The sequence below is a fragment of the Syngnathoides biaculeatus genome, chromosome 20, assembly GCF_019802595.1.
Source record: "Syngnathoides biaculeatus isolate LvHL_M chromosome 20, ASM1980259v1, whole genome shotgun sequence".
NCBI lineage: Eukaryota > Metazoa > Chordata > Actinopteri > Syngnathiformes > Syngnathidae > Syngnathoides > Syngnathoides biaculeatus.
In genome coordinates this window covers 8152924-8179081 of record NC_084659.1, presented here as the reverse complement: position 1 = coordinate 8179081, position 26158 = coordinate 8152924, and the positions used below count along the sequence as shown (strand labels likewise).

At 48.7% G+C, this 26158-nt stretch overlaps 1 protein-coding gene across 2 annotated transcripts; it reads right to left on the bottom strand.

Annotated features, from left to right (window-relative positions):
* Positions 1 to 128: 128 nt before the first annotated feature.
* Positions 129 to 26158, bottom strand: atp2b1a (ATPase plasma membrane Ca2+ transporting 1a). 2 transcript variants are annotated; one of them, XM_061806155.1, is made up of 23 exons: positions 26078 to 26158; positions 19758 to 19948; positions 19438 to 19647; positions 14165 to 14362; positions 13786 to 14043; positions 12001 to 12126; positions 11434 to 11598; positions 11248 to 11286; positions 9728 to 9883; positions 9388 to 9602; positions 8980 to 9222; positions 8297 to 8538; positions 7735 to 7972; positions 7435 to 7614; positions 7256 to 7343; positions 7072 to 7178; positions 6802 to 6993; positions 6285 to 6498; positions 6000 to 6211; positions 5814 to 5921; positions 5155 to 5343; positions 4477 to 4569; positions 129 to 2680 (listed from the first exon to the last, which is right to left on the bottom strand). In XM_061806155.1, exons 3-23 carry the CDS (start codon positions 19628 to 19630, stop codon positions 2291 to 2293), a joined length of 3846 nt encoding a protein of 1281 aa, XP_061662139.1. In that variant the 5' UTR covers positions 19631 to 19647; positions 19758 to 19948; positions 26078 to 26158; the 3' UTR covers positions 129 to 2290. The 2 variants fall into 2 exon arrangements, with proteins under 2 accessions (XP_061662139.1, XP_061662138.1); XM_061806154.1 differs by lacking the exon at positions 4477 to 4569 and having other exon boundaries at positions 130 to 2680.

Here is a 26158-nt window from a genome sequence, read left to right as displayed (position 1 = left end):
GTTGCTCATCTAATATGCAATAAAATAAATAAGTACGGTCATGTCATTGTTGTGACATAACTGCAACACATCAAGCATTTGGCCTTGAAAGGTTTCCTTTTTTGGGGTGGACTGGAAAATAAGTAAATGAGTAACAGGGCCACCACTTGTAGGCTAAATACATTATTTATTTTTAAAAACCATACACATTACTCGACAAGTTTCAAATGTAAATCCAATCACGATATTCATTTAAAATGCTCAAGATAAACAGACACAAAGTACTTTTATTTCCAAATGTTAAAAGATAAAAAAATAATAATCCATAAAACAAATGGAAAAACAACGACATTCATTCCTGTGTCTCACAGGAAGAAGCTACAGAACAAACTCCTGGTATGGATTCTGCTTTTTTTTTGTGTGTGTGTGTGTTTTCAAGGGTCTTCCTAGCTGCTATTTTGTCATATCTGTAAAACCAAACAAGGACAACAGGCCAGCTCCCTCACAATGTTTATTCCACACGCCTCCGGGTGAAGACTGCCAAAGGGGGCTGCAGGAAGAACGTGCAGCTACCGAACCAAAGAGAGAAAAGAACCCAAAAAAAAAAAAATGTAAAAGAGAAAAAAAGAGGCCTGTTCTCTCTCCCTCACACCAATTTGCACCCTGAGATGAATGTTCCAGAACACACGCATTGAGTGGCCTCCCCGCACTGTCAAACCCTCCGCAAACTGTCTCGTGAGCACGGTGAAAGCTCAATAAATCAGTTTATCGTCATAAAAATACAAAGGTACATTTGTTGTTTCTGTATCAAAACTCTTGCTAGGAAATAAAGTACCCTGTGCAGATAGATACCAGTGTTTGCCTTGTCTTTATTCTTAAAAAAAAAAGAGGGAGGGGGGGGAGAAAAAAAAATAGCTCCTTTATAGTGTTTCCAGTACATCAGGTGTCCAAAAAAATGGTTCTTCTGTGTGTATGTAATGTGTGTTGGGGGGGAGGGTGGAACATTTTGGAAGTTGCATCTGTGAAAGGGGGGCTGAGAAACACTAAAAATGTTAAGTACACATTATTTAAAGAAGTAAAACAAGGGGTGGGGGTCTATATTTAGCAAGCATCCGCAGGGTTGGTCAAGCTTGAACGGTGACTCGAGCCAAGGCACATTCACTGGCTAATTTAGTCTCAATTGAACCCAAGTTGTGTCGTTCCCGTTTGTGCAAAGAAAACGTGTAAAAGTGTGTCAGCTTGTTCTGAATGCGTTTCAAAGAGGCCACGCTTGCTAAATACGAGCCCCGCGTACTCCCTTTTTTCTTTCCCTGGTGAGAAGCTTTCAACACGTGGAAATCTTTCAACACAACATAACAGATGAAAATGAGGATTTCTTTTTTTTGAGTGTTTTTTTTTTTCTTTCCCCGGAAACTTTTTTGTGCACGTGGAGAGTAGAGAGTAAATATTTATAGCGATGCTCCAAAACATATCATCGGGGACCGGACCGGACCGGACCGGACCGGGCGGACCTCCTCTCTATACAAGACTTAGTGTTTATTGGCTTGGCTAGAAGTTTCTATCTTTATCTACAAATATATAACAAATACAACTTGCAGGCAAAAATACATAAGTTTCAATAGAAACACCTTTTTTTTTCCTGAAAATACAGCAGTATCTGAAATAATCTTCTCAGTTTTTTTTTTTTTTTTTTTAAACCTGTCCCAGTTTTCTGCATCATAAATCAGGAAGCTCTTTTGCCTTCAAACAGAAAAAAAAGTATCTACAAACTTTGTAAACAGACCTGCTTTTTTCCTCCATGAACATAAATAAGTCAAAATATTAACAGCCAAATGAAGCAGAAACTAGTTTTGTATGTGTGTGTGTGTGTGTGTGTGAGCGAGGGCCAAAGAGCTAAATATACAACACCATTGAGATTAAAAGAAGCAAAAAAAAAAGGTTCTGTCGTCTTCAAGTCGCAAGGACCTCCTCCCCCTCTTACTCTTCGTCGCAATTCAAATAATATTAATAATAAGAATAGAATAAGAAAAACAGGTCACTTTCAATCAAGAGTTTATAATCACGGCTTTGTCCAGCCAGACAAACCAAAGGGGGGTTGGGGGGGGGGGTTGTCAAGTAAGGGGGGTTGGAGTCTTGATGTGGTTTAAGAAGCGAAGAAAAACGAGAAAATCAAAGCATCCACGCAAATCGTTTACATTCCTCCCAATGTTCGTCCAGCCCCGCCCAGCGCAGCTCACCAGTTCGCTCCCCGCCCCCTCCCGGTGTAGAAAAGTGGTAAGGTGCCTTTCAGGGAGGTGGGCGTGCTTTGCGATCAAAGGGAGGTCTCCAGGCTGTGTAGAGGGCTGCCCGGCAAGGAGGGCCCACCCGCTTTGGTGGCCTCAGGGAGGAGGTGGTTGCCGCTCTCCACGGCGTTATTGTTCTGGTTCGGGGAGGCAGCGCTGAGGGCGGGGCTGGGGAAAGGCGGGGCGGCGCTGGCCGGCGACGGCGGCGCGGGGGAGGTGTTGCGAGGGCTGGCCGAGTTGCGCTTGGTGGGCGCGTCGTCCTCGGCGTCCGTATCGTCTATGAGGGGAATATGCGGCTCCGAGTCCTCTATCCGGAACTCGGGGTGGGTCATGAAGTTGTGGATGGAGCTCCGTGACTCGGGCTTCTCCAGGCCCTCATAGAGGGAGATGGAGCTGCGGAATGCGTTCACCACACGGATCTGCAGGCAGGGGGAGAGGGGGGTGGGGGGGGGGAGAATGTCTTTAGACACGGGTGCACCCGGATGCCGTCGGAACTACAGGCGCGCGTCTTATTGGGTCAATACGAGGTGAGTTTTTAGTGGCCTCAGCACACGAATGCCGTCAGTCAAACACGTGCAAGTCGTTCTGACGCGTCCTCTACGAGCCTGCGGCAACGCTACAATTAAATCAGACGCGTGAACCCCAAAACGAAGGCTCCGACGTGGCTGAAGCGTGCGGGCGGCCTTGTGCCGGGAGCGCTTTTGGGCAGGTGAGTCGGCGCACAAAGTGAGCGGGCGTCAAACTCAGTTGTTGAGAACGTCACCAAACGCAATGTCGAGGCCCCGCTTCTAATTATTCATCAAAATGCAAAAAAAAAAAAAAAAAAATAGATAGATTAAAAGAAAAACAAGAGGAGAACCAAAAGAGAAAGAGCAAAAAGGCCTAAAAAGGTGTTGGGCATGCTTAGAAGAGAGAAGAGCAAAGTCAGAGAGGACAGGAGAAGAAGACAGATGAGGCTGAATAGAAGACAGGAGACAGGAAAGGGAGAAGATGAAAGATAGAGCGAGGACAGGAGAGCGGGGGGCGGGGGAGGGGCGTGGCTCGAGACAGATGGTCAGTCGGAAGCGATTTTTGTGGAGTCCAAACCAACATCAAAAAGAAAAAAAGCTGCCACAGCCAAGCACGTCCACAAAGCGGGTCGGGCATGTCATTAGACGCAAATACGGCACACGGGAGCTGAGAGTGAGCCCATGCAGAGCGTGTGCTACCTTGGTGCTCTAACGGCGGTAAACCTTTGAGTATAGCCCATGACACATTTCACAGAATCTAAAGAAGAACACGGGGCCGGGTCAGTGGGATGCAGACCGACACAGACACACACATGGAGGAACCTGAAAATAAAAGTTATTCACGCGACGTCTGACCAAAGCTCTTGCACCTGTAGGAAAAACAGCTGAGAATTTACGCTCATTTCCACCGTAAAGCTCTTCTCGCGGGGTCTGAACCAAAGTCTGGAAGATCTGCGAGAGAGAGAAGCGCCGATCCGGTTCATCCGCACCGCCGACAGGGAGGCCGCTCGTCACTTTTGAGGCCTTCTTTAAAAGCGTGTCTATGGGCGTATACTCAAAACATTTACCCAGCGAGGGACTAGAGCGCTGCGACACAGACCCGTGAGGGTTACGGCGACGGGGGCACAGACTGACTGATGCAGCTGCGGACACGACCTGCTCAATCCGGAAAAAACATCAAAATGTTCAAAATGCACGCAATTCAACATTTCTCTTCTTATTAATGACAGTCAAAACCAAACAAACAAACCAATCAAAAAACAAAACAAAAAAAACATTCCAAGCAGAAGCAGAACAGAAGACAAAGTGATGACACAGAGAAAAATAACATCTCCACGCCAGAAGCCACCTGGTCACATGGTACATAGATAAGGAAGAGCATCATGTGGCATCCAAGCTTGATGGAAGATGTGGGTGCCTTTGTTGTTTATCAGTAGGAAGAGAGAGAGGGAGAGGGAGAGGGAGAGAGAGAAAGAAAGAGAGAGAGAGAACGCCGAGGAGGTTAGAAGAGGAGAACATGCACGAGAGGAGAACACGCACTCACACCCCACAGCGTCAGATGCGGAGTTGGCGGCAGCGGTGGTGGTGGTGGTGTTGTTGTTGTTGGTGGCGGTAGTAGTAGTAGAAGGAGAAGTAGTAGTAGTAGTGGTGGAGGAGGAGGAGGAGGTGGAAAACGCTACATGTGTAGGGCTAGAAACATTGGTTACATCGTGCTGCTGCTGCTGGCTGGAGTTGGAGGCCTGCCGCCTCAGAGCCCCCTGAAAGGAAGTTCCGCTCTGGAACGCACTCACTACATCCATCTGCAAAGAACCACACAGCGTGACAGGAGACAAAGCCCAGAGGAGGGGGAGAGAGAGAGAGAGAGAAAGAGAGGGGAAATCAGAGTGAGCACAGAAGGAACCGTAGTCAAATAGCACTTGGGAATTTGAGGTGTTAAAGAGAGAAGGAAAAAAACAAAGCAGGGATAGTTCCGCTTGTAAAAGGCACTGACCAGCTGATCATCTTCATCAATTTTTGACCAGTCGGCTGCTTTTCATCCTCATCCCCTTGAGTGAATGAATGAATGCGTGACAGTGAACCTCCGCATATTCACGGGTCGGCATTCGCTGACAAAAATCACTATTTCTTTAAAAAATCTATATATTTGGTACCATCTTGTGGCATCTTGTTTGGTATCATTTGGACAAAACTATAATTATTGCGAAATCTTTTAAGATTACTCCCAGCTCGGTCCTCATCCTGCGAATCGCAGAAGGCTCACTGCACATTCTTTATTAAAAGTGGCACTGCAACAACAACCGAGAGGTCAACGTCTTTATGGCTTTTGATTCCCTCGTGAGCCGTGTCGGGCGGGACCCTCCGCCCCGCAGCTTTTGGTTCATTACCTGAGTCTGGATGCGGTTGAGGCCACGGAACCAGAGGATCTGGCCGCGGCGGAGCTCCCGCTCGGCGTGGTCGATCTCCTCCATGTCGTCCAGCTCCTCCAGCTCCTCGTCGGGGATCTCCTCCTTCTGCGTGCCGTGGCCCGCCGTCTTCAGGAACTTTAAGCGGCTGGTCGGTATTGAGGAGATGACCTGGAGTGCACAATCACGTCGTCGTGTCAAGAAATAAGGCAAATATTCTTGGTAAAAAAAAAACAAACAAAAAAAACACTGCTGTGCACTAGTAGAACATGGAGGGGACATTGGGAAAACTCTCTCTGCGCCTAAATGAGCTTTATATTTAACTTATAACCAGTACTTTCAAAAAAATGGAAACAATGTGCTGTACATAGAAAAAACAAAAACACGTGCAGCGTCTTGAGCAAAATTGAAAGCCAAAGAATAAAAACGACTGAATGAATTTAAGATGTGTTAAAAACTAAATAACGGACAAACTACACACGACCAGTGATATAAGACCGTGGCACTATTTGACAGCACACTTGTGGGATATCAAACAAATGCTCAAATGAGAAGCCCGGAAATAAATGAGCTGCTGCTAAGTGCACTAAGCCCATTCCACCACAGGGGGGAAGTGTTGAGTTGCATATGGCTAGTCATACCTGGCCCCACAGGAGCGAGCCGAAGCCCAGGAAAGTACACCAGAGCCACTGGTCGATGGTGAGCGCCACGCAGCTGAACGGCTTTCCTCCAAACTGCACGATGACGATCTGGGAGGAAGAGGAGGAGGCCGGTTTGGAGGCAAAAATGCTTTGACGGTCCCCGCGGAGGTCGAGAATCCTGCGTACCTGGATGATGAAGGTCCCGAAGACGATGCTGCAGAAGATGAGGTTGTTGAAGATGCCCTCGAAGACGTTGCGTTCGCCGTGGATCTTGCGGGCGTTTATCTCGTTGAACAGCTGCATCAGGACGAAGGTGTTGAAGACGATGGTGTAGTGCTCCGAGGGCGGCGCTCGGAGGGGCGCCTTCCTGCCGTTGTCGATGTCAAACATCTTCTCTCCTGCAGCGTAGAAAGAACATCAATGTCGGCAAGGGACGAACGGGGCGGACAAACTAGAACCTTCATCTCTTACCGGCGAAGAGCAGCGTGAAGATGATGACCAGCTGGTACACGCCCTGGCCCAGAATGTTCTTCATCATGGTGCGAGAGATGAGAGGCTTGTTGCGGCCATACGGCTTCCTGAGCAGCAGGGCCTCCGTGGGCGGCTCCGTGGCCAGCGCCAGGGAGGCGAACGTGTCCATGATCAAGTTGACCCACAACATCTGCACCGCCTTCAGCGGAGAGTCCTACAGCAAGAGAGCGCATTGTCCAGAATTTCCATTTACGGTGCCAACTTGATTTGCAAATTTGTTCCGTGAGAACGCTCTTCACAACTTTCCAAAATGAAATGAATTCAAATGCCATGAATCCGTTCCATCCTCCTCTAAAAAAAAACTTTGGTGGGGTTTTTGTATGAGGCACAAAGTGAGACGAGGAAACATTTTGCTTTCACGTTTGTGCCATGGCAAACGTTGCTACAAACTGACCAGCCAAGGGAACCACACGGATCACAAAGGGGACCAAACCGGTATTTCGTAAGGCTGACTAACCTGCGTGATGCAGGCGCCCGTAAAGGCCACGATAACGGCCACCACGTTGACGGTCAGTTGAAACTGCAGGAATTTGGAAATGCTGTCGTACACGTTGCGTCCCCACATGACGGCCTTGACGATGCTGGAGAAGTTGTCGTCGGTTAGGATGATGTCCGACGCCTCCTTGGCCACGTCGGTGCCGGCGATACCCTGCAGGAGAGGGAAGGGATGATTGGTGACGGTCGGACACGCCATCCCGGGTACAGTTGCGGCGTGCATGCGACTCACCATGGCAAAGCCCACGTCGGCTTTCTTCAGGGCGGGACCGTCGTTGGTGCCGTCCCCCGTGACGGCGACAACTTGCCTCTGCTCGGCAACGGTGCTGTCAATAATACCTACAGCAGTAAAAGATGTCAGCTGAACGCACAGGGAAAAAAACTTACCACGTTTGCGTTTGACAAAATAAACCCACCTTTGACTAAAGTGTGCTTGTCGGTCGGGGAAGAACGAGCCAGCACTCGCAGTTTGGGCCAGATCTTGTCAATGCGCTCTTGTTCGATCTAGAAATGAAACAAGAATCGAGATGAATCACACAAGAGAATTATTTCTGGAAGCGTCTGAGGGATGTGAGCTCCGCCGCCGCCCGCCTACCTCTCCCTTTTCGTTGCGTATCCGCCGGTTAAACTCTTTGCCCTCCAGGCAGAGGAAGTCGTCTCCGGGCTGCAGGATGCCGCACTTGCTGGCGATGGCGCGCGCCGTGTTGATGTTGTCGCCCGTTACCATCCGCACCGTGATGCCCGCGCGCTGGCACTTCCTGATGGCGTCCGGGACCTGAAAAAAAACAATCGTGCTCATTCGTGAAAGAGACACTTAGAAGACATGCTAGCGTCAAATTATCCCAAAGTAACAGTACTTTGACTTATTCGTACAATTATTGGCTACGCTGCCTACCTCGGGCCTCACTGGGTCTTCGATGCCCACCACGCAGATGCAAGTGAGCCCGGTCAGGATGTCGTTTTCGTTGTCCCAGTCGGGCTCGCCGTCCGTCACGGTGAAATCTCGGTACGCCAGGCAGATGGTCCTCAGGCCTTCCGAGGCCATGGGCTCGATCACTTTCTTCACCATGTCGTCGCGGTCCCGCGGGCGGAACACTTTTGACTCGCCGGACGCTGTCAGGATTTTATAGCACCTAGGAGCGCAGAACACAGAGATAATCGTGAAAAGGTGGACCTCTAAAAAGTGAAAATGAAAACAAAAGCGTTTGAATGCAGAGCCGCACAAGCGTGACGTCACGCTAAGCCCTCTGTGGGTTAAAAAGAAGCCTGCTTGGTTAAGAGGCTTATCAAGTTGTTACCAGCTCATTTTCTCAGCGCCTGTTTATAAGTCGCAAAGTAAGGGGCTCGGGTGGGATGCACTTGAACGTCTTAGCTGCTTTAAGACATTACGTGTATCATTCACGGGCATCTGGAGCAAGCAGAGACCTATGGACTAAAAACCACTCAGACGTTCTTACTTTTTGAGGAGGATTTCTGAGGCGCCCTTGCTGAACATCCGGAAGCTGCCGTCAGCCATCTTCAGCACCGTGCTCATGGACTTGCGCACGGAGTTGAAGGTGTACACCTTGTGCAACTTCTCCTCAGGGATCTCGTTGCGGATGGTCTGGTAGTCGCGCTTGAGGTCAGTGGAAAATCCCAGCAAGGCACATTCGGTCTTGTTCCCCACTTGCCGAGGCAGCCCGCCTTCTTTCTCTGGAGGCTGCAGGGGAGAAGTCAAGACAGTCAGCTCAATTTACTCAAATGAGTGAAACGCAGGCACTTCTCGTGGCAGCGGCAGCTCTTTAGGGATTTTTTTTTTCCCCACGTACTTGTTTTTTTTTTTTTATCTTGGTAAAGGAGCCAGACCAAACAAGCATGCTAACAATTTCATTTCTGCTCTGACTTTATTCACAACCCAGGGAAGAGCAGAAAAATCGTGCATTAACTGTTGTACAATTTTTTTTTCATTCACTAATTTCACTAATGTTATTTAGCAAAAAAAAAAAATTATCTGTAATTGCAATACAATATCGTGAAGCTGCAATACTTTCCTCATAGTTGTCGTATTCATAAAAACAATTTAAAAATTCACAGACAATGCACCGCAGTTTATTTAAAAAAAAAAAAAAAAAAAAAGCAAAACATGAACAAGCAATTGTACCATGATCTTGGTGGTGTAGGCGCAGTTGACAGCTATCCCCAGAATCAGGAAGTCTAAAATGGAGGCGGGGATGTTCTCAGGGTCCGGCACCTTCTTGTAGTGCTTCTCGGCCACGTACGCCTGGACCACGGTCATGCGATTCATGGTGAGCGTCCCGGTCTTGTCCGAGCAGATGGCCGTGGCGTTGCCCATGGTCTCGCAGGCGTCCAGGTGGCGCACCAGGTTGTTGTCTTTCATCATTTTCTGTCGGAAGGACGACAGTCAAGAGCAAAAGATATATAACACCTTGTGGCTCGGCTTCAAGGTATCTCTTTGCATGTCTTAACAGCCTGGCCCGCTACTCCTAATAGGCTAAAGCATAAGCCGGCGGCCACGGGGCACGCGGGCGACAAGGTTAAGTGACTTTACCTTGACAGAGTACGCCAGGGAAATGGTGACGGCAAGCGGGAGGCCTTCGGGGACGGCCACCACCAGCACGGTGACGCCGATGATGAAGAACTTGACAAAGAACTGAATGTAGATGGGCGTGCAGGCCTTGACCCAGGGCAGGTTTTGAATCCAAAAGGTGTCGACCACAAACAGCACCACCAGGATGATCACGGTGATGGCCGACATCACCAATCCTGCGAGGAAGCGGCGACAACAGGTGAATGTGAATTTGACACAATAAAAACGCCGCCATATTTGAAGTGACATTAAAATGCACAGATGCATATAAAAAAAAAAAAAAAAGAAGCCTGCATCTCACCTGCTTTGCCGATCTGCACGGCAAGTTTGGTCAGCTTGCCCTGGAGTACGGATTTCTCTTTCTTTGGCAGGTTGGCTTTCTTCTTCTCCTCCGCGTCCGCTCCCTCGTCGCTGTTTAGAGGTTGCATCTCCATGGCGGCGCCGTCCTGTGCTTTTGCTGGAAACAAGACGACGTTCGACGTCGCACAATAGATTAGCATTGTGTTAGTAAGAATAAACACGTCCCTCCATGTTCACAGTGCCATCCCCCCCAGGCTCGGCTGTCTTGCAGGCAGAACAGACGGGAATCCCAAAGACACGCGAGCAGATGAAATAAGAGGACTCGTCTCCGCACAGTCACGATAAAATCATTAGCCGTGCCAGACTGAGGAAGCAGCTGCCAAAGCCCTCCAGGACAATTGTCACATCTTTCTTCTCTCAAACTTTGGACGATATAATTAAACGCCTCATGCAACGGGCAAACCCAGGACAGCAGCAGGGCGGGGGAGTTAGCGCCGGGCTACCGCAGCTGCCGCGGACTGCGGTTGGTTCTGGACTTACATGGACGGAGTAATCTCAGTCTAAAGGATTATGGCTGATTCCTAGCAGACAGAGAGAATCTGTGTACCAGCGACCATCGAACACAGTTGTGGTCACAGACCCCCTGCGTCACTCATCACCGTCCCTGGAGGACCGCGGGCTCGGATCCGCCAGATACCGCGACGCAAACCTCGTCGTCGGGCCCCGCTAGGAAAGGTTCCGTTTGGGACAACGACGGAGTGATGGGGTGGGGGCCGCAGAGAGCGGAGGTGGGGGGGAAGCAGATGTTCTGGCCCCGGAATTGTTGCGTGGCTTTAATCTCCTCATCACTAATCGCTGTAACTGGATTCAGTAGCACCTGCTGCCCAAAGCACAATGTGCCAGGCAAGGAAAGAGGGGGAGACGGGGCGGGACAATGAGGATGGCAGCACAGCTTGTGCTGTGTCAAACGGGGTCGTGGCGAAATGCAAAATCCCTCGCAGGGAAAGAAGCACCCCAGCCAATTAAATGGGAGGGAGGACGCCGGCTAATAAAAATGGGCGCTACGTTTGCGAGGCGATTACACGCTTTAATGGGACCTCCTACGCTTTACCCACCATTGCCATTCGCATTGCCTTGAGCAGGCTGCGGCGCGCCGTGCACGCACACATGCTTCCTGACCCGTTCCACCGCATTCCACGTCAACGCCACGGAAATCAACCACACACAACACGACCTTTTCCCAGAGAGTACAACTTCCTACGCCGTCGATAGCAGGCCGGTCACGGTCGATAATTTGCTTGATGTTGCATTTGCGTCTTTGTATTTCTTTTGTTTTGGACAGCTGACACGACAACTATTTCCAAATCTGTGAATGCTAATCGAGTAAAGGTCTGCTTAATACATTCTAAATCAGCTTACGGTGCTTTCACACACCCATTCAAGGTTGATTCGTACGCCGAAAAAGCACGTGGCCCGTATGTGCGTGCGTGCGTGCTCACGTTGGTCTGCATGGCAACTCACCTTTCTTTCGATTTTCAATGGAGCCATCCTGCTTCTTGTCTGCAAAAAAAAAAAAAAAATAGAAAAAAAAAATAACACTTAGCTGGTGAGAAAAGTTCATGTTTCAACTTCCCTAAATCGGAATGCAAAATCTGTGCATGGAAATGACCCAAAAAGAAAATAAAACCAGGCTGCGAGGACACTCACTTTTCCTCTGTTTCTTCTTCTCCTCTTTTTCCTTCTTCTTTTCGTCCTCGTCGTCGTCGTCGTCATCCTCGGCGGCACCGAGCAGGGTGAAAATGATTCCAGTTTGAGAGTTGACGCCCACTGCCGTGACAACCATTTTCCCCGAGCCCTCCATCACGTGGGTGCCTATTGGAGCGAATAGCAAAGATGTCACTTGAGTTTCCCCGCACAGGCAGACCAAAATATGGACAGATTTATTTCCCGAGTGAGCAGAAGACTTCAGACGCTGGGCTAGCGGAAAACACTAATCCTCATAACAGAAGCAGTGCTTTTGAAAAATGAAAGCACTATTCTACAAGCAGGTGATGGTACTTATGACAGTGATTTAAAACTATCACAAGACGGTTTTCTTGAAAGCGCCCCGTGAGCACTGGGAGCCGTGCACACCGACGTCCTCACAGGTGTCCTCAATTCAAAGTAGCTACGAGTACACATACAAGCTGAAAAGTGTCGTTCACGCTGAAAGATGCTTTCACGTAGCAATCCTCAAGACGCCGCGGCAACACGGATGTTCGGGTTTAACATTACCTGATAACAGCATGAGATCTCTTTCTTGCATCTTCTTGACATGATCCGACTCCCCTGTGAGCGAGCTCTCGTCGATCTTCAAATCGTTGCCTTGGATGAGGAGGCCATCGGCGGGCAAAAGGTCCCCTGCAAGCCGCACCGAGTGTTAACGCTCAAAAGGGTTGCTCGTGCTCTCGATCAATCTCAAGTCTTAACCTCCACGTTTCAACCAAGTCCCAAGTTGCTGTAGCAAAAGTCAAATGGCTCGATTCGGGGAAAAAAAAGATACGACTAGTATTTTATTTCCATATTCCTATTCTATTTGTCTACTATTTGAAAAGTAAGTTAGTCATAAAATAAGAAGCTTTAAGTACGCCTCTGGCTGTACTCACATATTCGCAATCACATCGTTTTCTATCCCAAACCAGTTTCTGTGTTGTGCATTGCTTGATTGTCTTCTCAATTGAATGCACATCCAACGTGAACCTGAAATTAATGTTCGATCAGCCATCGGTGAGCTAAATTGTGAAGTCAAATGAAGCTTGCCAGCTTTTGTAGGTTTTATAGCGATGGATGCAAGCTTTAGCCAAGTAACTCAAAATTTCTCAAAGTACTCAAATTAACAACTGACACCATGTGAGGTAAATCAGTCTTCTCCTTTTCCTTTCAGGTTGTCGCGTTAGGGGTCGCCACAGCGTGTCATCTTTTTCCATCTATCTTGTGCGTCTTCCTCTCTAACCCCAACTGTCCTCATGTCCTCCCTCGCAACATCCATCAACCTTTTCTTTGGTCTTCCTCTCGCTCTTTTGCCTGGCAGCTCCATCCTCAGCACCCTTCTACCAACATACTCAATCTCTCATCTCTGAACATGTCCAAACCATCAAAGTCTGCGCTCTCTAACTTCACCGCTGTTTGATAAACTTTGCCCTTCGTCCTCGCAGAGACTCTTCTGTCACATAGAACACCAGACACCTTCCGGCAACTGTTCCATCCCGCTTGGACCCCTTTCTTCACACCCTTAGCTCACTCTGTATTGCTCTGCATTGTTGACCCCAAGTATTTGAAGTCATCCACCCTCGCTATCTCTTCTCCCTGGAGCCTCTCTCTTCCCCCTCCGCCACTCTCATTCACGCACATATATTCTGTTTTACGTTGGCTCATCTTCATTCCTCTCCTTTCCGGTGCGTGCCTCCATCTTCCTAATTATTCCTCGCCTGCTTTCACTGCAGATCACAACATCATCTGCGAACATCATAGTCCAAAGGGATTCTAGTCTAACCTCATCTGTCAGTCTATCCATTACTACCGCAAACAAAAAGGGGCTCAGCGCGGATCCCTGATACAGTCCCACCTCCACAATTAAATTATTCTGACACACGTACGGCACATCTCACTGCTGTTCTGGTGCCCTCATACATGTCCTGTACTGTGTGTGTGTGTTTCTTTCGGCTTGTCCCTTTCGGGGTCGCCACAGCATGTCATCTCAGATGAATGCACATATTTGTCTGGCACAAGTTTTACGCCGGATGCCCTTCCTGACGCAACCCTTCTCAGGGAGTGGAGGCCCCAGTGGGATACGAACCCACAACCCCTGGTTTACCAAACCAGTGCTCTAACCACTGAGTACTATTCTAACATATTTCTCCGGCACACCAGACTTGCGCATGCAGTACCACGGTTCCTCTCTTGGTACTCTGTCATCGGCTTTCTCTAGGTCTACAAAGACATAATGTAGCTCCTTCAGGGCTTCTCTGTACTTTTCCACGAGCATCCTCAAGCCAAATGATGCATCTGCGGTACTCTTACCATATTTTATTTGCGCGACGTCACCGACGACTATTTCTGCCACGGGGATCTGGATGACCTGCCCGCCGCGGACCACGGTGAACTTCTGCTCCTGCTCGATGCGGCTCTGGAGGCCTCGGAACTGCTTCTCTTTGCTCCAGTCGTTGAACGCCGTCACCAGCACCACGCAGATGACCGACAGCAGGATGGCGGCGCCCTCGATCCAGCCCGCCTCCGACTCGTTCTCGTCCTCCGCGCCGCCCGCGGCCTTGCCGCAGTCTGCGAAAGAAAAAACAAACAACGGTCAGGTGATTCAACTCTATAAATACATCTGCTGTAAATAAACAATGCAAAGCAAACGAGACTTCTGTTGTCTTTTACAATATAGTAACCAACCTACCTTCTCTTTCGGCATCTTGAGGTCTATAAAAAGAAAGGCCAAGTGAAACTATGGCTGCCACTTCCAGGATAATCAGCGTGACATCCTGCAGCGCCTCCCACACTAATTGCAAGAACGTTTTGGGCTTTTTGGGCGGTATCAAATTTTGCCCAAACACTGTTTTCCGCTTCTCGATGTCTGCAGGCTGCCCACTTAGACCTGGAGAGAGAGAGAGAGAGAGAGAGAGAGAGCGGGGGAGAGAGATGAGCCACATTTTAAATAAATGTGTCATGCATCATCTTTTACACATGATGGGGGGTAAAGGGGGGCGGGGGAAACGATTTGTACTCTTCTTTAAGTTTTAACTAGGAGCCATCTCATCCGACGCCAGATGGATGCGGCGCTGTGTGGGCTAAAAGTCACGCATATTATCTGCGCGGAGCATCGGGCGCTCTGAAAGGACACGCCGGGCGGGTGACAATGGCGGCACACTCAAGATAATAGACGTCAAATGCAACAAACGTGTGACCGCAGCGCTGCGGGGACCCCCGCCAAACCCATTCAACGTGCCTCCACGCACATTCGAACGGGCCTACGCACGGTTGATGATGCACCGCAGTTTTCTAGCTCTATTCATGCTTGCGTGTGTGCGTGCGGGGGTGGACTGGATGGAGCCGCGCGTGTGAAGCGAGGAGGAGGAGGAGGAGCGGAATTCGGTGGAGTGGATGACTGTGCAAAACCGCTACGGATGGGCCGGAGCGAGGGTGTGAAGCACAGGAGATGACCGGGCTGGGAAAAGCGGGGTCAGTGTTTAAAGAAAAGGACACGCTTGCAGATCTCAGCATACAATTCCGTTTTTTTACAACAGAGGGAAGCCTTTGACACAACTGGAAGTGTAGTGGTTCACATAGTCGACTCAGGATCAATTGCCTTTTCAAAACAGCACGTTATAAGGCACTCTGTTAGGACTGGGCGGTACGACATAACGCTCAAGTCAGGTTATGAATCGAATCCTCCCCGGTAACAGCATATATTGGGATTTTAACTTCCGTGTAAAAATGATCAAGGAAGTGTTCATGAATGGGTTGTTGGTTCTGTTCATTTGTAAATGGAGTGTAATCAGCCATACACATTTGATCAAACACATACCAAAGAAGCTCGTCGAAGGATTACCACAATACATTCGGGGTAATCTTCAATCGCTGTTTTTTGTTGTTATTCACTCATTCCCTACTCCCTCAGCACCGCATTTGTTTTTTTTTTAGAATGAACCTGTTACTGTGGCCTACACTTTGTTCGAATCCAGTGCAGTCCATTTAAGTATCTTCTGCTTCTTCTTTCCCTTTCGGCTTGTCCCGATTAGGGGTCGCCACAGCATGTCATCATTTTCCATCTTAGCCTATCTCCTTCATCTTCCTCTCTCACCCCAACTGCCCTCATGTCTTCCCTCACAACATCCATCAACCTTCTTTTTGGTCTTCCTCTCGCTTTTTTTGCCTGGCAGCTCCGTCCTCAGCACCCTTCCACCAATATGCTCACTCTCTCGCCTCTGGACATGTCCAAACCGTCGAAGTCTGCTCTCTCTAACCTCGTCTCCAAAACATCCAACTGTGGCTATCCAACCTGTTCACTCCGAGTGAGAACCTCAGCATCTTCATTTCTGCTACCTCCAGTTCTGCTTCCTGTCGTCTCTTCAGTGCCACCGTCCCTAATCCTTACATCATGGCCGGCCTCACCATTGTTTTATAAAGTTTGCCCTTCACCCTAGCGGAGACTCTTCTGTCACATAGAACACCAGACACCTTCCGCCGACTGTTCCACCCGCTTGGACCAGTTTCTTCACTTCTTTACCACACTCAACATTTCTCTGGATTGTTGACCCTAAATATTTGAAGTCGTCCACCCTTGCTATCTCTTCCCCTTCCACCTTTCTTATTCACGCACATATATTCTTTTTTACTTCGACTGACCTTCATTCCTCTCCTTTCCAGTGCGTGCCTCCATCTTTCTAATTGTTCCTCCACCTGCACCCTGCTTTCACTGCATACCACAATACGATCTGCGATTTGAGTTCGATTCAATTTAACTTTAAAGTACAATGCATTAGCGTTCTTTTAGAAGTGCGTGTTTTCAAACATTTATTCAGGTTGCATTTTTATTCAACTTGAACGCACAAACGCGCATTATTCAGGGACGGTTTTCTTGTTGTCCTCTATTTTCAGTGCAGTGTTAATGTTCAATCTGTGAATAAATTTACAGTGGCTTCTAGTCATGTTAAATATACTTTTTAGGATTTTTTTTTCGGTGGTGCTAGAAAACCAAAAACCAGATCCTTTCCTCAAGGTCCGTTAGTGGTAGGGAGCCGCAACAGTGAGTCACTGGTCGCGGCAGAGTCGACAAGCTGCGGGGTTTACCCGGCAATAATTACCCGTCACGGCTCTCTCGCCACCTCACAGCGTCTGCTTTGATTCTTTAAGCCGCTAATGAAAAGATGCTGACAGCTACGGCCCGGTTCAATTTTATGCCACATCTTCCCTCGGCGCTTGGGCGCGCAATAAATACAAGTGACAGAGCAGTCAGCACCTCATCCCCGTCGACGGAAACTGAAAATAGTCGGGCCTTGCCCGCCCTGACCGCGGAGCCGAGTCAAGCGGCTAATCATTAACCGTTTCATTTGTATCGCTTGTCCGTGGCTGACCCCGGGCCGACCGCCGCTGTCATCCTGGCTGCCGGCGAGCGGGGGTCAAGGTGAGCCCTGGCCTTGGTGTAATCCAATGAAACATGGCCGCGGTTTGGCTTTTTTAATGCCTCCGGATTGAAGATCGTGTCAACATTATAGCAAACAGAGAGAGAGAGATGTCACCCGCAAATGAAAAACAACCTGCTGAAAATGTCTATTTTCCCACACTGTCAATGAGTCATAACTTTGGAGTCTCTGAAACAACAAATGTTCAGATAAAGATCTACTTACTACACAATTATTGGAGTTTTTCCTTGGTTTGTCACTGCACCCTTTGATTGAGACCACATTGTAGCATTTTAGCAGGCGTCATAAGTGAACTCCAACAACGTCACGTGCATGCACGCATCTTAATGTAATAATAACACATTGTCCGTTCTTAGGAAGGCTGTGACGCCGCAGCGATGTCATGAATTTGCGCGTCAGGTCATAGTATAATTTGCTTGTGTTCCGCTTGTAATTAGGAACAACTCCGGGATTCTGGCAAAACTCACGCAGAGAGACGGGCTTGACCGAGTTACACAAATAAAAAAATTAAACTGGAATTTAAAAGTTTGCATGAATGAAGTTTCGCCAAGAGAGGATTTTATCATGCAACTAAACACACAGACCCACAGGAGTCCAAATGTGCTGACCAATCACAGCTTTGCGGCAAAGGCTTTGCCGTGGCTAAGAGCAAAACCCGACACAATGAGGCCGATTTGTGAACAGCATTCCAACGACGGAAGGCTTCGCCGTGCTTACACGGCCTGCGGGGGCCACTGAGCCAAAACCCAAATATTTGACCTCACTGACGTAGAAATCAAACTGTAAAAAAGTGGAAACAAATAAGTGAGTGCTGTCAATAATATCGACGTGGAAAGGGCTCTTGAGTTTAATGAGCTTCATTACGTTGAGGATTCAAGGGCTCTCATTAGGGGCTCAGAGTATAAACACGATGCTTTGATGGACCGACCGATGGCTACTATTCAGCTGGTTGACATCTGAGGACATGAAGTGGCGGAGACGTGCTCGCACTTGCCCTCGCGACGCGGTGACCCTGAGATGTGACATTCAAAGCGGGGAGAGAAAGTGCTGAAAGGGTGGCCCGGTATGTGTTAGAACGCCACAGTCCGACGGGACCGAAAATAGATTGCACAGTCGACTTGACGGTCTTTACAGCTCGGGCTGTGTACTCTCCGAGCCCATCCAAGGAAAAACGGGAGTAGTACTGATGAGAGAACACACATGACACAAAAAAACCACCTCTCGTCACCGTGGGTGGAAATACAAGAGCGGTACGTGCTCCGCAGCGCCAGGCAAAGTTGAGTAAAACTTCACTGAGTGAGGAAAATTAGCTTGGAAATGTGGAGGATTAGGGAGGGATCGGTTAAAGAGGGTTTTAGACGTAACCGTCCAACTAATTAGAAATCCCTTTTCAATTGTCAAGACCCTGTAATCCCACGCCAATGACGAATGAGCTCATTCCCACTGTTAAATATCAGAGCGAGCGCCTCGTCGTCGTCGTCCTCAGTTGCGCTCTCCCAGATGTCGCCCGGCTTGCCTGGTGTCACTGGCGTGACAAAGTGTGACAGGACTCTTTAAGGCTCCCCGGCGTGACACGGTCACGTACGTGTTAGAACAACTGGCACCTCAACAGAAGGATCCTCAGCTACTCGGCGACACGGCTGCCGCGACGGCGCGCTGGCGGGAGGGCGGGAGATGGCACGGCGCACCCCGTACAATCATCACATCGTTAAGGTAATGATTCTGGCGGCAACCGCACATGATTCGTGCTGCCATGCAGCGGGGTATTTACGGCATTCCCTCTGGCGAGATGAAGCCCAGGGAATTTTTTTTTCCTCTCTCTCTCGCCCTCGCCCTCGCCTCTCTGAGACTGTGCACATAGAGGACTTTTGCTGCGACAGTGAGTATGCAGTGCCGTTTTAATCTGGGATCAAACTGAAAATCCTCTCCCATAAGAGTTCAGTCAAGGTCATACTGGCGATTGGGCAGACTGTGTATAGAGGGATGCTGAAACAGAGTAGCAGGAATAAAAAGGTAGTGGGATGTGGCGGGGGTGGGGACGGGGGGTGGGGTCTGTGTTGTCGACCAGCGAAGCTCCAATCTCGTCAAACAACGCGGTGACGACAGACTAATTCGAGATTGCTTCCCCCGGAGATGAACTCACTCCTTCCACAACACATTTGGGCCATTACTTGGCGGGCCTGAAAGCCTCTTGTTTTGCCGGCCCACATGTGCGACATTAACCTGGCGCAGGCCGCCCGGGCGGACAGCTGCTCTGTCTGAGACGCCTGCAGCGGAGGCGCAGAGGTGAAACAGGAGAGAGGGCACACACGGCCGGCCGGGCCCTGAAATACAGCCGGAGCGGCCCGGGTCGGTGCCCGCCCCGCCACCTGTCTGGCATCAAAGTTTTCCGAGGAAGTGATGTCAAGGTGTCCAACGACGTGTGCGACGCGGCTTATGGCACGCCTTCAATGGTATGAGCCGACCGCATCTTGCTTTCAATGGCAAAAACATCCAAGATTCAAAGTGAGATGAAGGGTTACATTACCGTCCGTTGGCGAGGTTTTTAAGCGGTTGCAGAGGCCGTGAACGTCCCCATAAGATTCCCCGATTTTGTTCAGGCCCTCGGCGCCTCGTAGTTCCATGAGGGAGCGCAGTTCTTTGAGCGTGCAGCCAAAGTCGCCATCGTGGTTGGCCTCCACGATGGAGTTCTTCACCCCGCTGTATGAGTTGTTCGCCATTGTCTCGCTATCTCCGACTAAAGCAAAGCTTGGAGTTAACCGTGGGGGTTGAAAAAAAAAACAAAAAAACAACCCCCGTCGCCCCCTCCCCCCAAAAAAAGTGTCCCGGAAAAGCTTAAATCCTCACGAGCGCTCGCACGACGTAGTTCCCATAAAAAAGGCGACAGGGCCGTCAGAGGCAGCTGCAGCGGCACGGCAGCAGGTCGCGTTGGAGCGCTTCGACAAAGCCAGCCATGGCCCTCGGAGAACTGAGTCTTCCTGGCCTCTCACGGCGACCGAGGGGAACTCGCAGAGCCGGAGATCCACATGCAGTCAGATCTGAAAAGACGAGAGAAAAACACACCCTCAAGGAAGCCATTCGGTGTTACGGCTGCAAAAGTGCGGAAATTTTCAAAAAGGTGGAAATTTAAGATTTAAGTGAGTACTGCGGTACTCTGACCTACCAGTGCACACAGAACTTTCCAAAAAATACACTAATCATATTTAAATGGAATGTGAAGCATTAAACAGTTTGCCACTTTTTTTTCTACTTCAATTCAATGGCTATCGTGTTGTTCCTTCTTGTGTAGGATAAACATGGAGACAGACACAGTGACAGTCGTTCTTCGCCAAGAATAAAGAATAGAGTAGATGCATGTGAGTTTTGTCATACTGTCTGTCAACAAGTGTTGCTCCACCATGTGTGACATTGTTTAAAGTGCTATAACCTCACAGACACCGATGCCATTCGCCGATTAGCCCGCCTATGGCATTTGACAACATTTCTTAGCATTCGGTCAAGCAAACCTTCCTTCAAGCAAATCGGAACAACAGCTCATATCTTGAAAAAAGAAGCCATTACCATTTTTCTGCAATGCCCTCGCATGTGCATTTTGCAGTGGTGTCTGCTCATGACAAAACAAATGTTTATATTAATGCTTGAAATGATAGCGTTCCATTAAATCGGCCTCAACTCCCATGGAAAGCTTCCAATTAGCAATATTGCCGTGGAAATTTGGAGGACGTGTCCCACCCTGATAACAACCCCATTCAGCGTCGGTGCTTTCTCTGTCGCTTCAGTCCTTCATCCATGTTACATGTCCGGTCATGTTCTGCACGTCGGCAGCCCACCACCGCTCAGAACGCTCTCTGGGAGCAACGTTCCCTCCTGTGCCCTGGCGCTGGTGGCGGGCTGGGACCGACTGAATGATTACTCCAGGAAAAGCCTGGCGTTCAATCTAATTAAGACTATCTGCGGCATCGGGGAGCTCCGCGGTGGCGCTCCGTGGCAATGTGGGCGAAACAACGCGCCGGGTTTACGCAGAAAGAATGTATGGATTCCGCAGCGGCCAAGACATCCACGCTATGCTCATCTCACAAATATGCGTGCGGTCGGAGATCCTCTAATCTCTGAAATAGGTGGCGAGATAACAAGGCAACAGGTCGCGGTTTATCTCCGGCTCCAAATATGTCACATGGGTCAGCGATGCAGCACAACAGATAAACGGCGGCCGCGTTAGCATGAGGTTGTTCCGTCCGGATTCTTGGAAAATATTCTGTCACACATCGAGATGCTATTTGGGGCCATCTGTTGCGGGTGAAAAAAAACAAGGGAGGATTTTTGTTGTTGTTGTAATGACTGACAGTTAAGTATATATAGTAATATGATGAATGTTAATCACACCCTTTTATGCATCTCTTGATTACTTCCTACTTTGTTCAATGAAGTAAACGCCATAGCAGAAAAAGCATAAAACCGACAGACTGGTGGTAATTGTCATCATCGCCTCCTGGCCCACAGCTTCGGCTGCCTGCCAAGCAAACACAGGTTTGTCAGCATCAAGAAGAACCCGGCACACTATTAATGGTCCATGGCGGTGATGTTATGCAACACGGGATGGTTGGAGAGATACGTGTGTGGAGCAGCCCCAAGCGCCGTTCGGGATGCTGGGGGCAGATATTTGAGGTTTTTCTATTTTGCTCGAGTGCAAGCAGAAATACCCCCGCTTGATGCCGACGATGTGTCGGTATCAAATTACGGCAAAGAAATTTAGCGTTCCGCTTTCAGTGCGGTACCACGTTTTGCTGCGTGGTTAAGAACAAGAAGAGGCAGAGATGGTGTCCAACTAAGCTCAGGTAACAATTTGCACAGGGTGGAGAGAATATACGCCAGAGTATTGTTGCATTGCATGCCTTGTGTGTATGGGTTGCTGCTCTGTGGTTTGTTGAAAGGTTTATCATTACTCTGACATCTTTGATAATTAGACTGTTTATTTTAACATTTTGGTCACTGAATATACAATGTTTATTCTGGTTTTATGTCACTTCTTTCAGTCAACTTAAATTAAGAGTGACAAATAAAAGTAAAGAACAACAATTTTGGTTTTTTTGCATTTATAATTCCATTCAAATAAAAGTTGTGCAGTTAAAGAAAGTGCACTCAACTGTCGTTTAGCATGCCGCGACATTTTGGGGTTGCGAAGTAGGTCGCATGTTACGACAGCAGAGAAAATCGTCGCGATTGGGCGGCAGCTGGCACGGGATGGTAAAGTGACGGCGGCCAGTGTTAACATTTCGCACGCCGTGGGCAAGACGTCTGCGATTACACCCGTCTGGAACAAACGGAGAGAATTAGCGCGAATAGCGGTTGGCGTCTCCCGAGGAGGATCCGCCCGTCCCACCCGGCAGATCGTAAGCCAAGCGCACCCCGCAACTAGAGGACAGCAATTCTAGGGATCCCTCCGCATTGGAGCCGCCTAGCACGAGGGGTGGTATTTTTAGCTTTCCCTCGGCTGCCCCTCCCCCATGCCGCTAGCCTGCCACCGAACTGGGTCAGGCCATGTAAATGTGGAGGGTACAAAGCAGCGATGCCCATCTCGGTTCTCCCGCAGATGAGAGCTACTTAAGCGGCCCTTCGATGATGTCGGGACGCCGGACGTCGCGTGGGCGCCATCTTAGGCGCGAACCCTCCGTCTTCCAGCCTCGATACTGGAGACCTTGACGCAAATATAGATGAACTATCACCTTTCCAGAGGCCGTCAAAGATGAGCATTTCCAAACTAAGGCAAGGCTGTTCAAAGATAAAAATGACACAAAGCGGCTTAGTATTACTTTGTATGCTACACTGTTGTAAAAGCATTCAAGAGCCCTGAAAGACAATTTGGTTAGGGGTTGTACGAACCTTTTCAAACTCGCTATCCCTGTCTGAATGTCTTCAAGGCATGTGTACTACATACATTAAGTGTGAAAATGTTACACTGCTATAACGCTACACAGAGACAGCTGCAGCCACGACGCGTCTTTCATCAGTGTCGCTTTTGAAGATGAGACGCACGCGGTGCGCTTTGTAACGCGCCGCTCTGCGGAGTGGTGCGACCGCCCCCCCCCCACCTCAAGGCACTGCCCGCCCATCCGCCTTTCCATTCGCTGCCTCCGTCTGACCTCCTCGCCCGCGTGTCCATTCCGCTACAGGGACGCGGGGTGGTCAACAATGTGACACGAGCGAACGCTAAAAGGCAACCGGACTTGTCTTGTTTATTGTATTTATTGTGTTGTGTTCTCTTCTTTCTGAAAAAGAAAATGATTCAGGCACTGCGAGGTTAGCGATAAACTCTTTGCATTCTCTTGCATGTAAACAGCCAGCTGTGTCTTTCAATGTCCACGGCACACGGAGACGACAGGAAATGTTATTTTTGGAGCGAGGAGCCGCTCCTAAGTATCATATAAGGGGGCTGCGAACGGGCCTTCACCGCCATGACCTCGCACTGAATACTACGGTACAAAGACAACGCACTGCCTTTTGACATCGGCGGAGAAATTGCGACCCCAACCCACCCCTATTCCGTACAAACGTGACAAGTCGAGATTACAAATTTCAGCAGGGAACACGATCCAACGCTCTCCGCAACAATTGTAACTGTCGGATCGAGCCGTGGTGTCGACAGCCAGCCGACGCGGCGATGGAATATGGAAGGATATCACACACACACACACACACACACACCCCCACTCAATCTTGGAGCGAATGGAACTGTCCAAAAGCCTCAGGCATTGTGACACAATGCGGTTACTGTTGGTTTACATAATTCATTAAAAACATCAAGAATGACACTGCGAGCATCTCAGATGGAGACGGACAATCAAGTAGTAATTGGCCACGACATGGAACTCATACCCATTATGTCAATATTGTCATTGTCAGGCCATTATTTCACTATTTGTAAAATAATAATACTAAAAGATGACTTATTGGTTGTTATTAGAACTTCATTTGCGCGTTTGATTACATTAGCCTTGCGGTATCGCCACTTTACAATGTGTAGTACAACATATTTCTGGCACAATTACGATATATTATCTTCTTCCTGGTACAACTGAATCTCGTATCACGTTTCACGTATTAACTTTTATTTCATTACCATAAAGTAACACTTTTTCTTGCCATATTAGGACTTTAGTCACCCAATATTCTAACTTGTCATACTTTGATTTGATAGCATATTTCAACGTGATGCCGCCATATGGCTACTATTCTCTTGTAATATTAAAACTTTCTTCACGTAATATGCACGCACAAAGCATGAATAGGAGATTCTCATAAAATCGCAAATTCTTTCCTTCTCTCGAAAATGTTACGTTTTGGCAAAGCTAATACTGAAACTTCTTTCTCACACTACAGTTTATGCATTCTTCATGCAACATTATGCTTTTTGTAATGTTACAACGGGTCATAAATTTTCATTGTCATACGACAAACTGATGGCATATTACTACTTCATTGACATAATCTCCCATGTAAGGTCTTCAAATGCACGTATAGAAATTATTAACGCTACTACGAATCGGTGACATACTTTTTGCATGAAATGGAAAATTTTCTCTTGTAATATTACTCAACAAAACAATTATGACCGGCACTCCTAAAATTACTGTACATTTCTTGTCTTCCTTAAAATATAACTATTTGTCATAGCTTTTCTTTGTGAACTTTGTGAGCACCGATCATTGTGAACACGACGACGCTTCTCCGGCAAAGCGCTCGGCTGTCACTACGTGACGTAACGTCCGAAGAGAACTGGAGCAGCGGCGCACCTTGCATCAGCGGCTCCCAGGGCCAATTAACTTTGAGGCTTATCGTGCGTTTATTGCACGATAAAGAACGCGACCGCGCCGGGCTGGAGTCGCGGGAGCTCGGGCATCAGTGGTGGAGCCCTGCGCCGTTTAATTGGATAAGCAGTGATCCCTTCATCCCCACACCAAATAGGGGCTGAGCGGCTGCAGCCCACGGGAACCTGGAGGCCTGCAGGTAACGTGGAAGTAGAATGCTCAATATCACTTTTTTTTTTTTTTAATTCACTCCAGTGTTCACCACTAGCATTCGTTAACATAATGTAAACATAAAATTGGGAACAAATACCTTTTTTTTTTTTTTTTTTCAGATCGCATATATCGCTAGTGACACTGTAGTACCAACGACTGATGAGGACAATTTACCCATGCCAGATTCCCCCCCCCCCCCCCATTAAGTATCGGTGGATGGTATCGGCGACCTTTACGAGTATCCGATACCTCGACGTAAGGCCAGTACCCGACTGATACCCATTTCCCCATTTCTGGATGCAACAAGCATCCATCAAGGTTCGTGAAGGAAGGTGTGCAATGAGGTCGCAGTATGGCTGTAGGCGGGTCGTTGGGGAGGTGGGGTGGAGGGTCTTTGGGGATGAGGAGGATGTGCTTTGCAATTCCATGTTTAGTAACGGGATTCAACTGTCATACAAGGTTTGGCCCTGCAAGTGGTCGGTTAAGTCGAGTTGATGCGTTTGTTCAGAAATAATAACGTGAGCCGAGAGAAGCAGGAGCAATGGTTGCTTTTATAAATGCAGCCAACTTTTCGCACGTAGCGTCATTTGACGTGCACATTGACAGATCCTTGCACGCGACACCCGTCATGTCACGAGACCCCCCCCCCCAACCCATTTTTTTTTTTTTTGCAGAAAACCTTTCACTCAATATTTTAATCGCCCTTTGCGTTTCACACTAGCTCACGCTGTTAGCATCCTAGCTCCAAGGCGTTTGCAGCCTATGCTTGAATGCAAAGAACCCGCAATCCTTACTTTGCCAAACATTTGACAGCTCCTTCAACTTAACCACGGGCGAAGAAGACCCCGAGGGCAAACGAAGAAAGCGCAACGGAGATATATTTCATTTATTTATTTATTTTACAGCATCCCGGCAGAGAAGCCACCCGGGGCTCCTGCCGACGAGCCGCTCCAATGTCAGTGCCTCTAACCCGGGTTAGCCGTGTTAGCTCACCGCGAGAGCTAACCACGGCTTTGCGGGCAGCTCGCAAAGCGGCGGAACGACGCCGCTTCCACCCAAAGCCGCGCGGGTGCTGAGCCCGAGTCGGGGCGTCTGCTCGCAGCATTTCATCGCGACAGCAGAAGGTAAGGACAGCCGAAAAATACTTACTCCGTTCTCCGAAGCGCACCCTGATTCCCTGCGTCGCTCTCTCACTCCCCCTCAGTCTCAGCTACTCCGAGGCTCGCTCCC

Bases quoted from the DNA above. Each gene is read 5' to 3' on its own strand.
- atp2b1a (XM_061806155.1), bottom strand. From the start codon at position 19,630: ATGGCGAACAACTCATACAGCGGGGTGAAGAACTCCATCGTGGAGGCC. The intron at 14,044-14,164 runs GTAGGTTGGTTA...TTTCTTTCGCAG, and splicing joins TCAAGATGCCGAAAGAGAAG to ACTGCGGCAAGGCCGCGGGC. The intron at 5,344-5,813 runs GTATGACTAGCC...TGTGCACTCCAG, and splicing joins GCTCGCTCCTGTGGGGCCAG to GTCATCTCCTCAATACCGAC.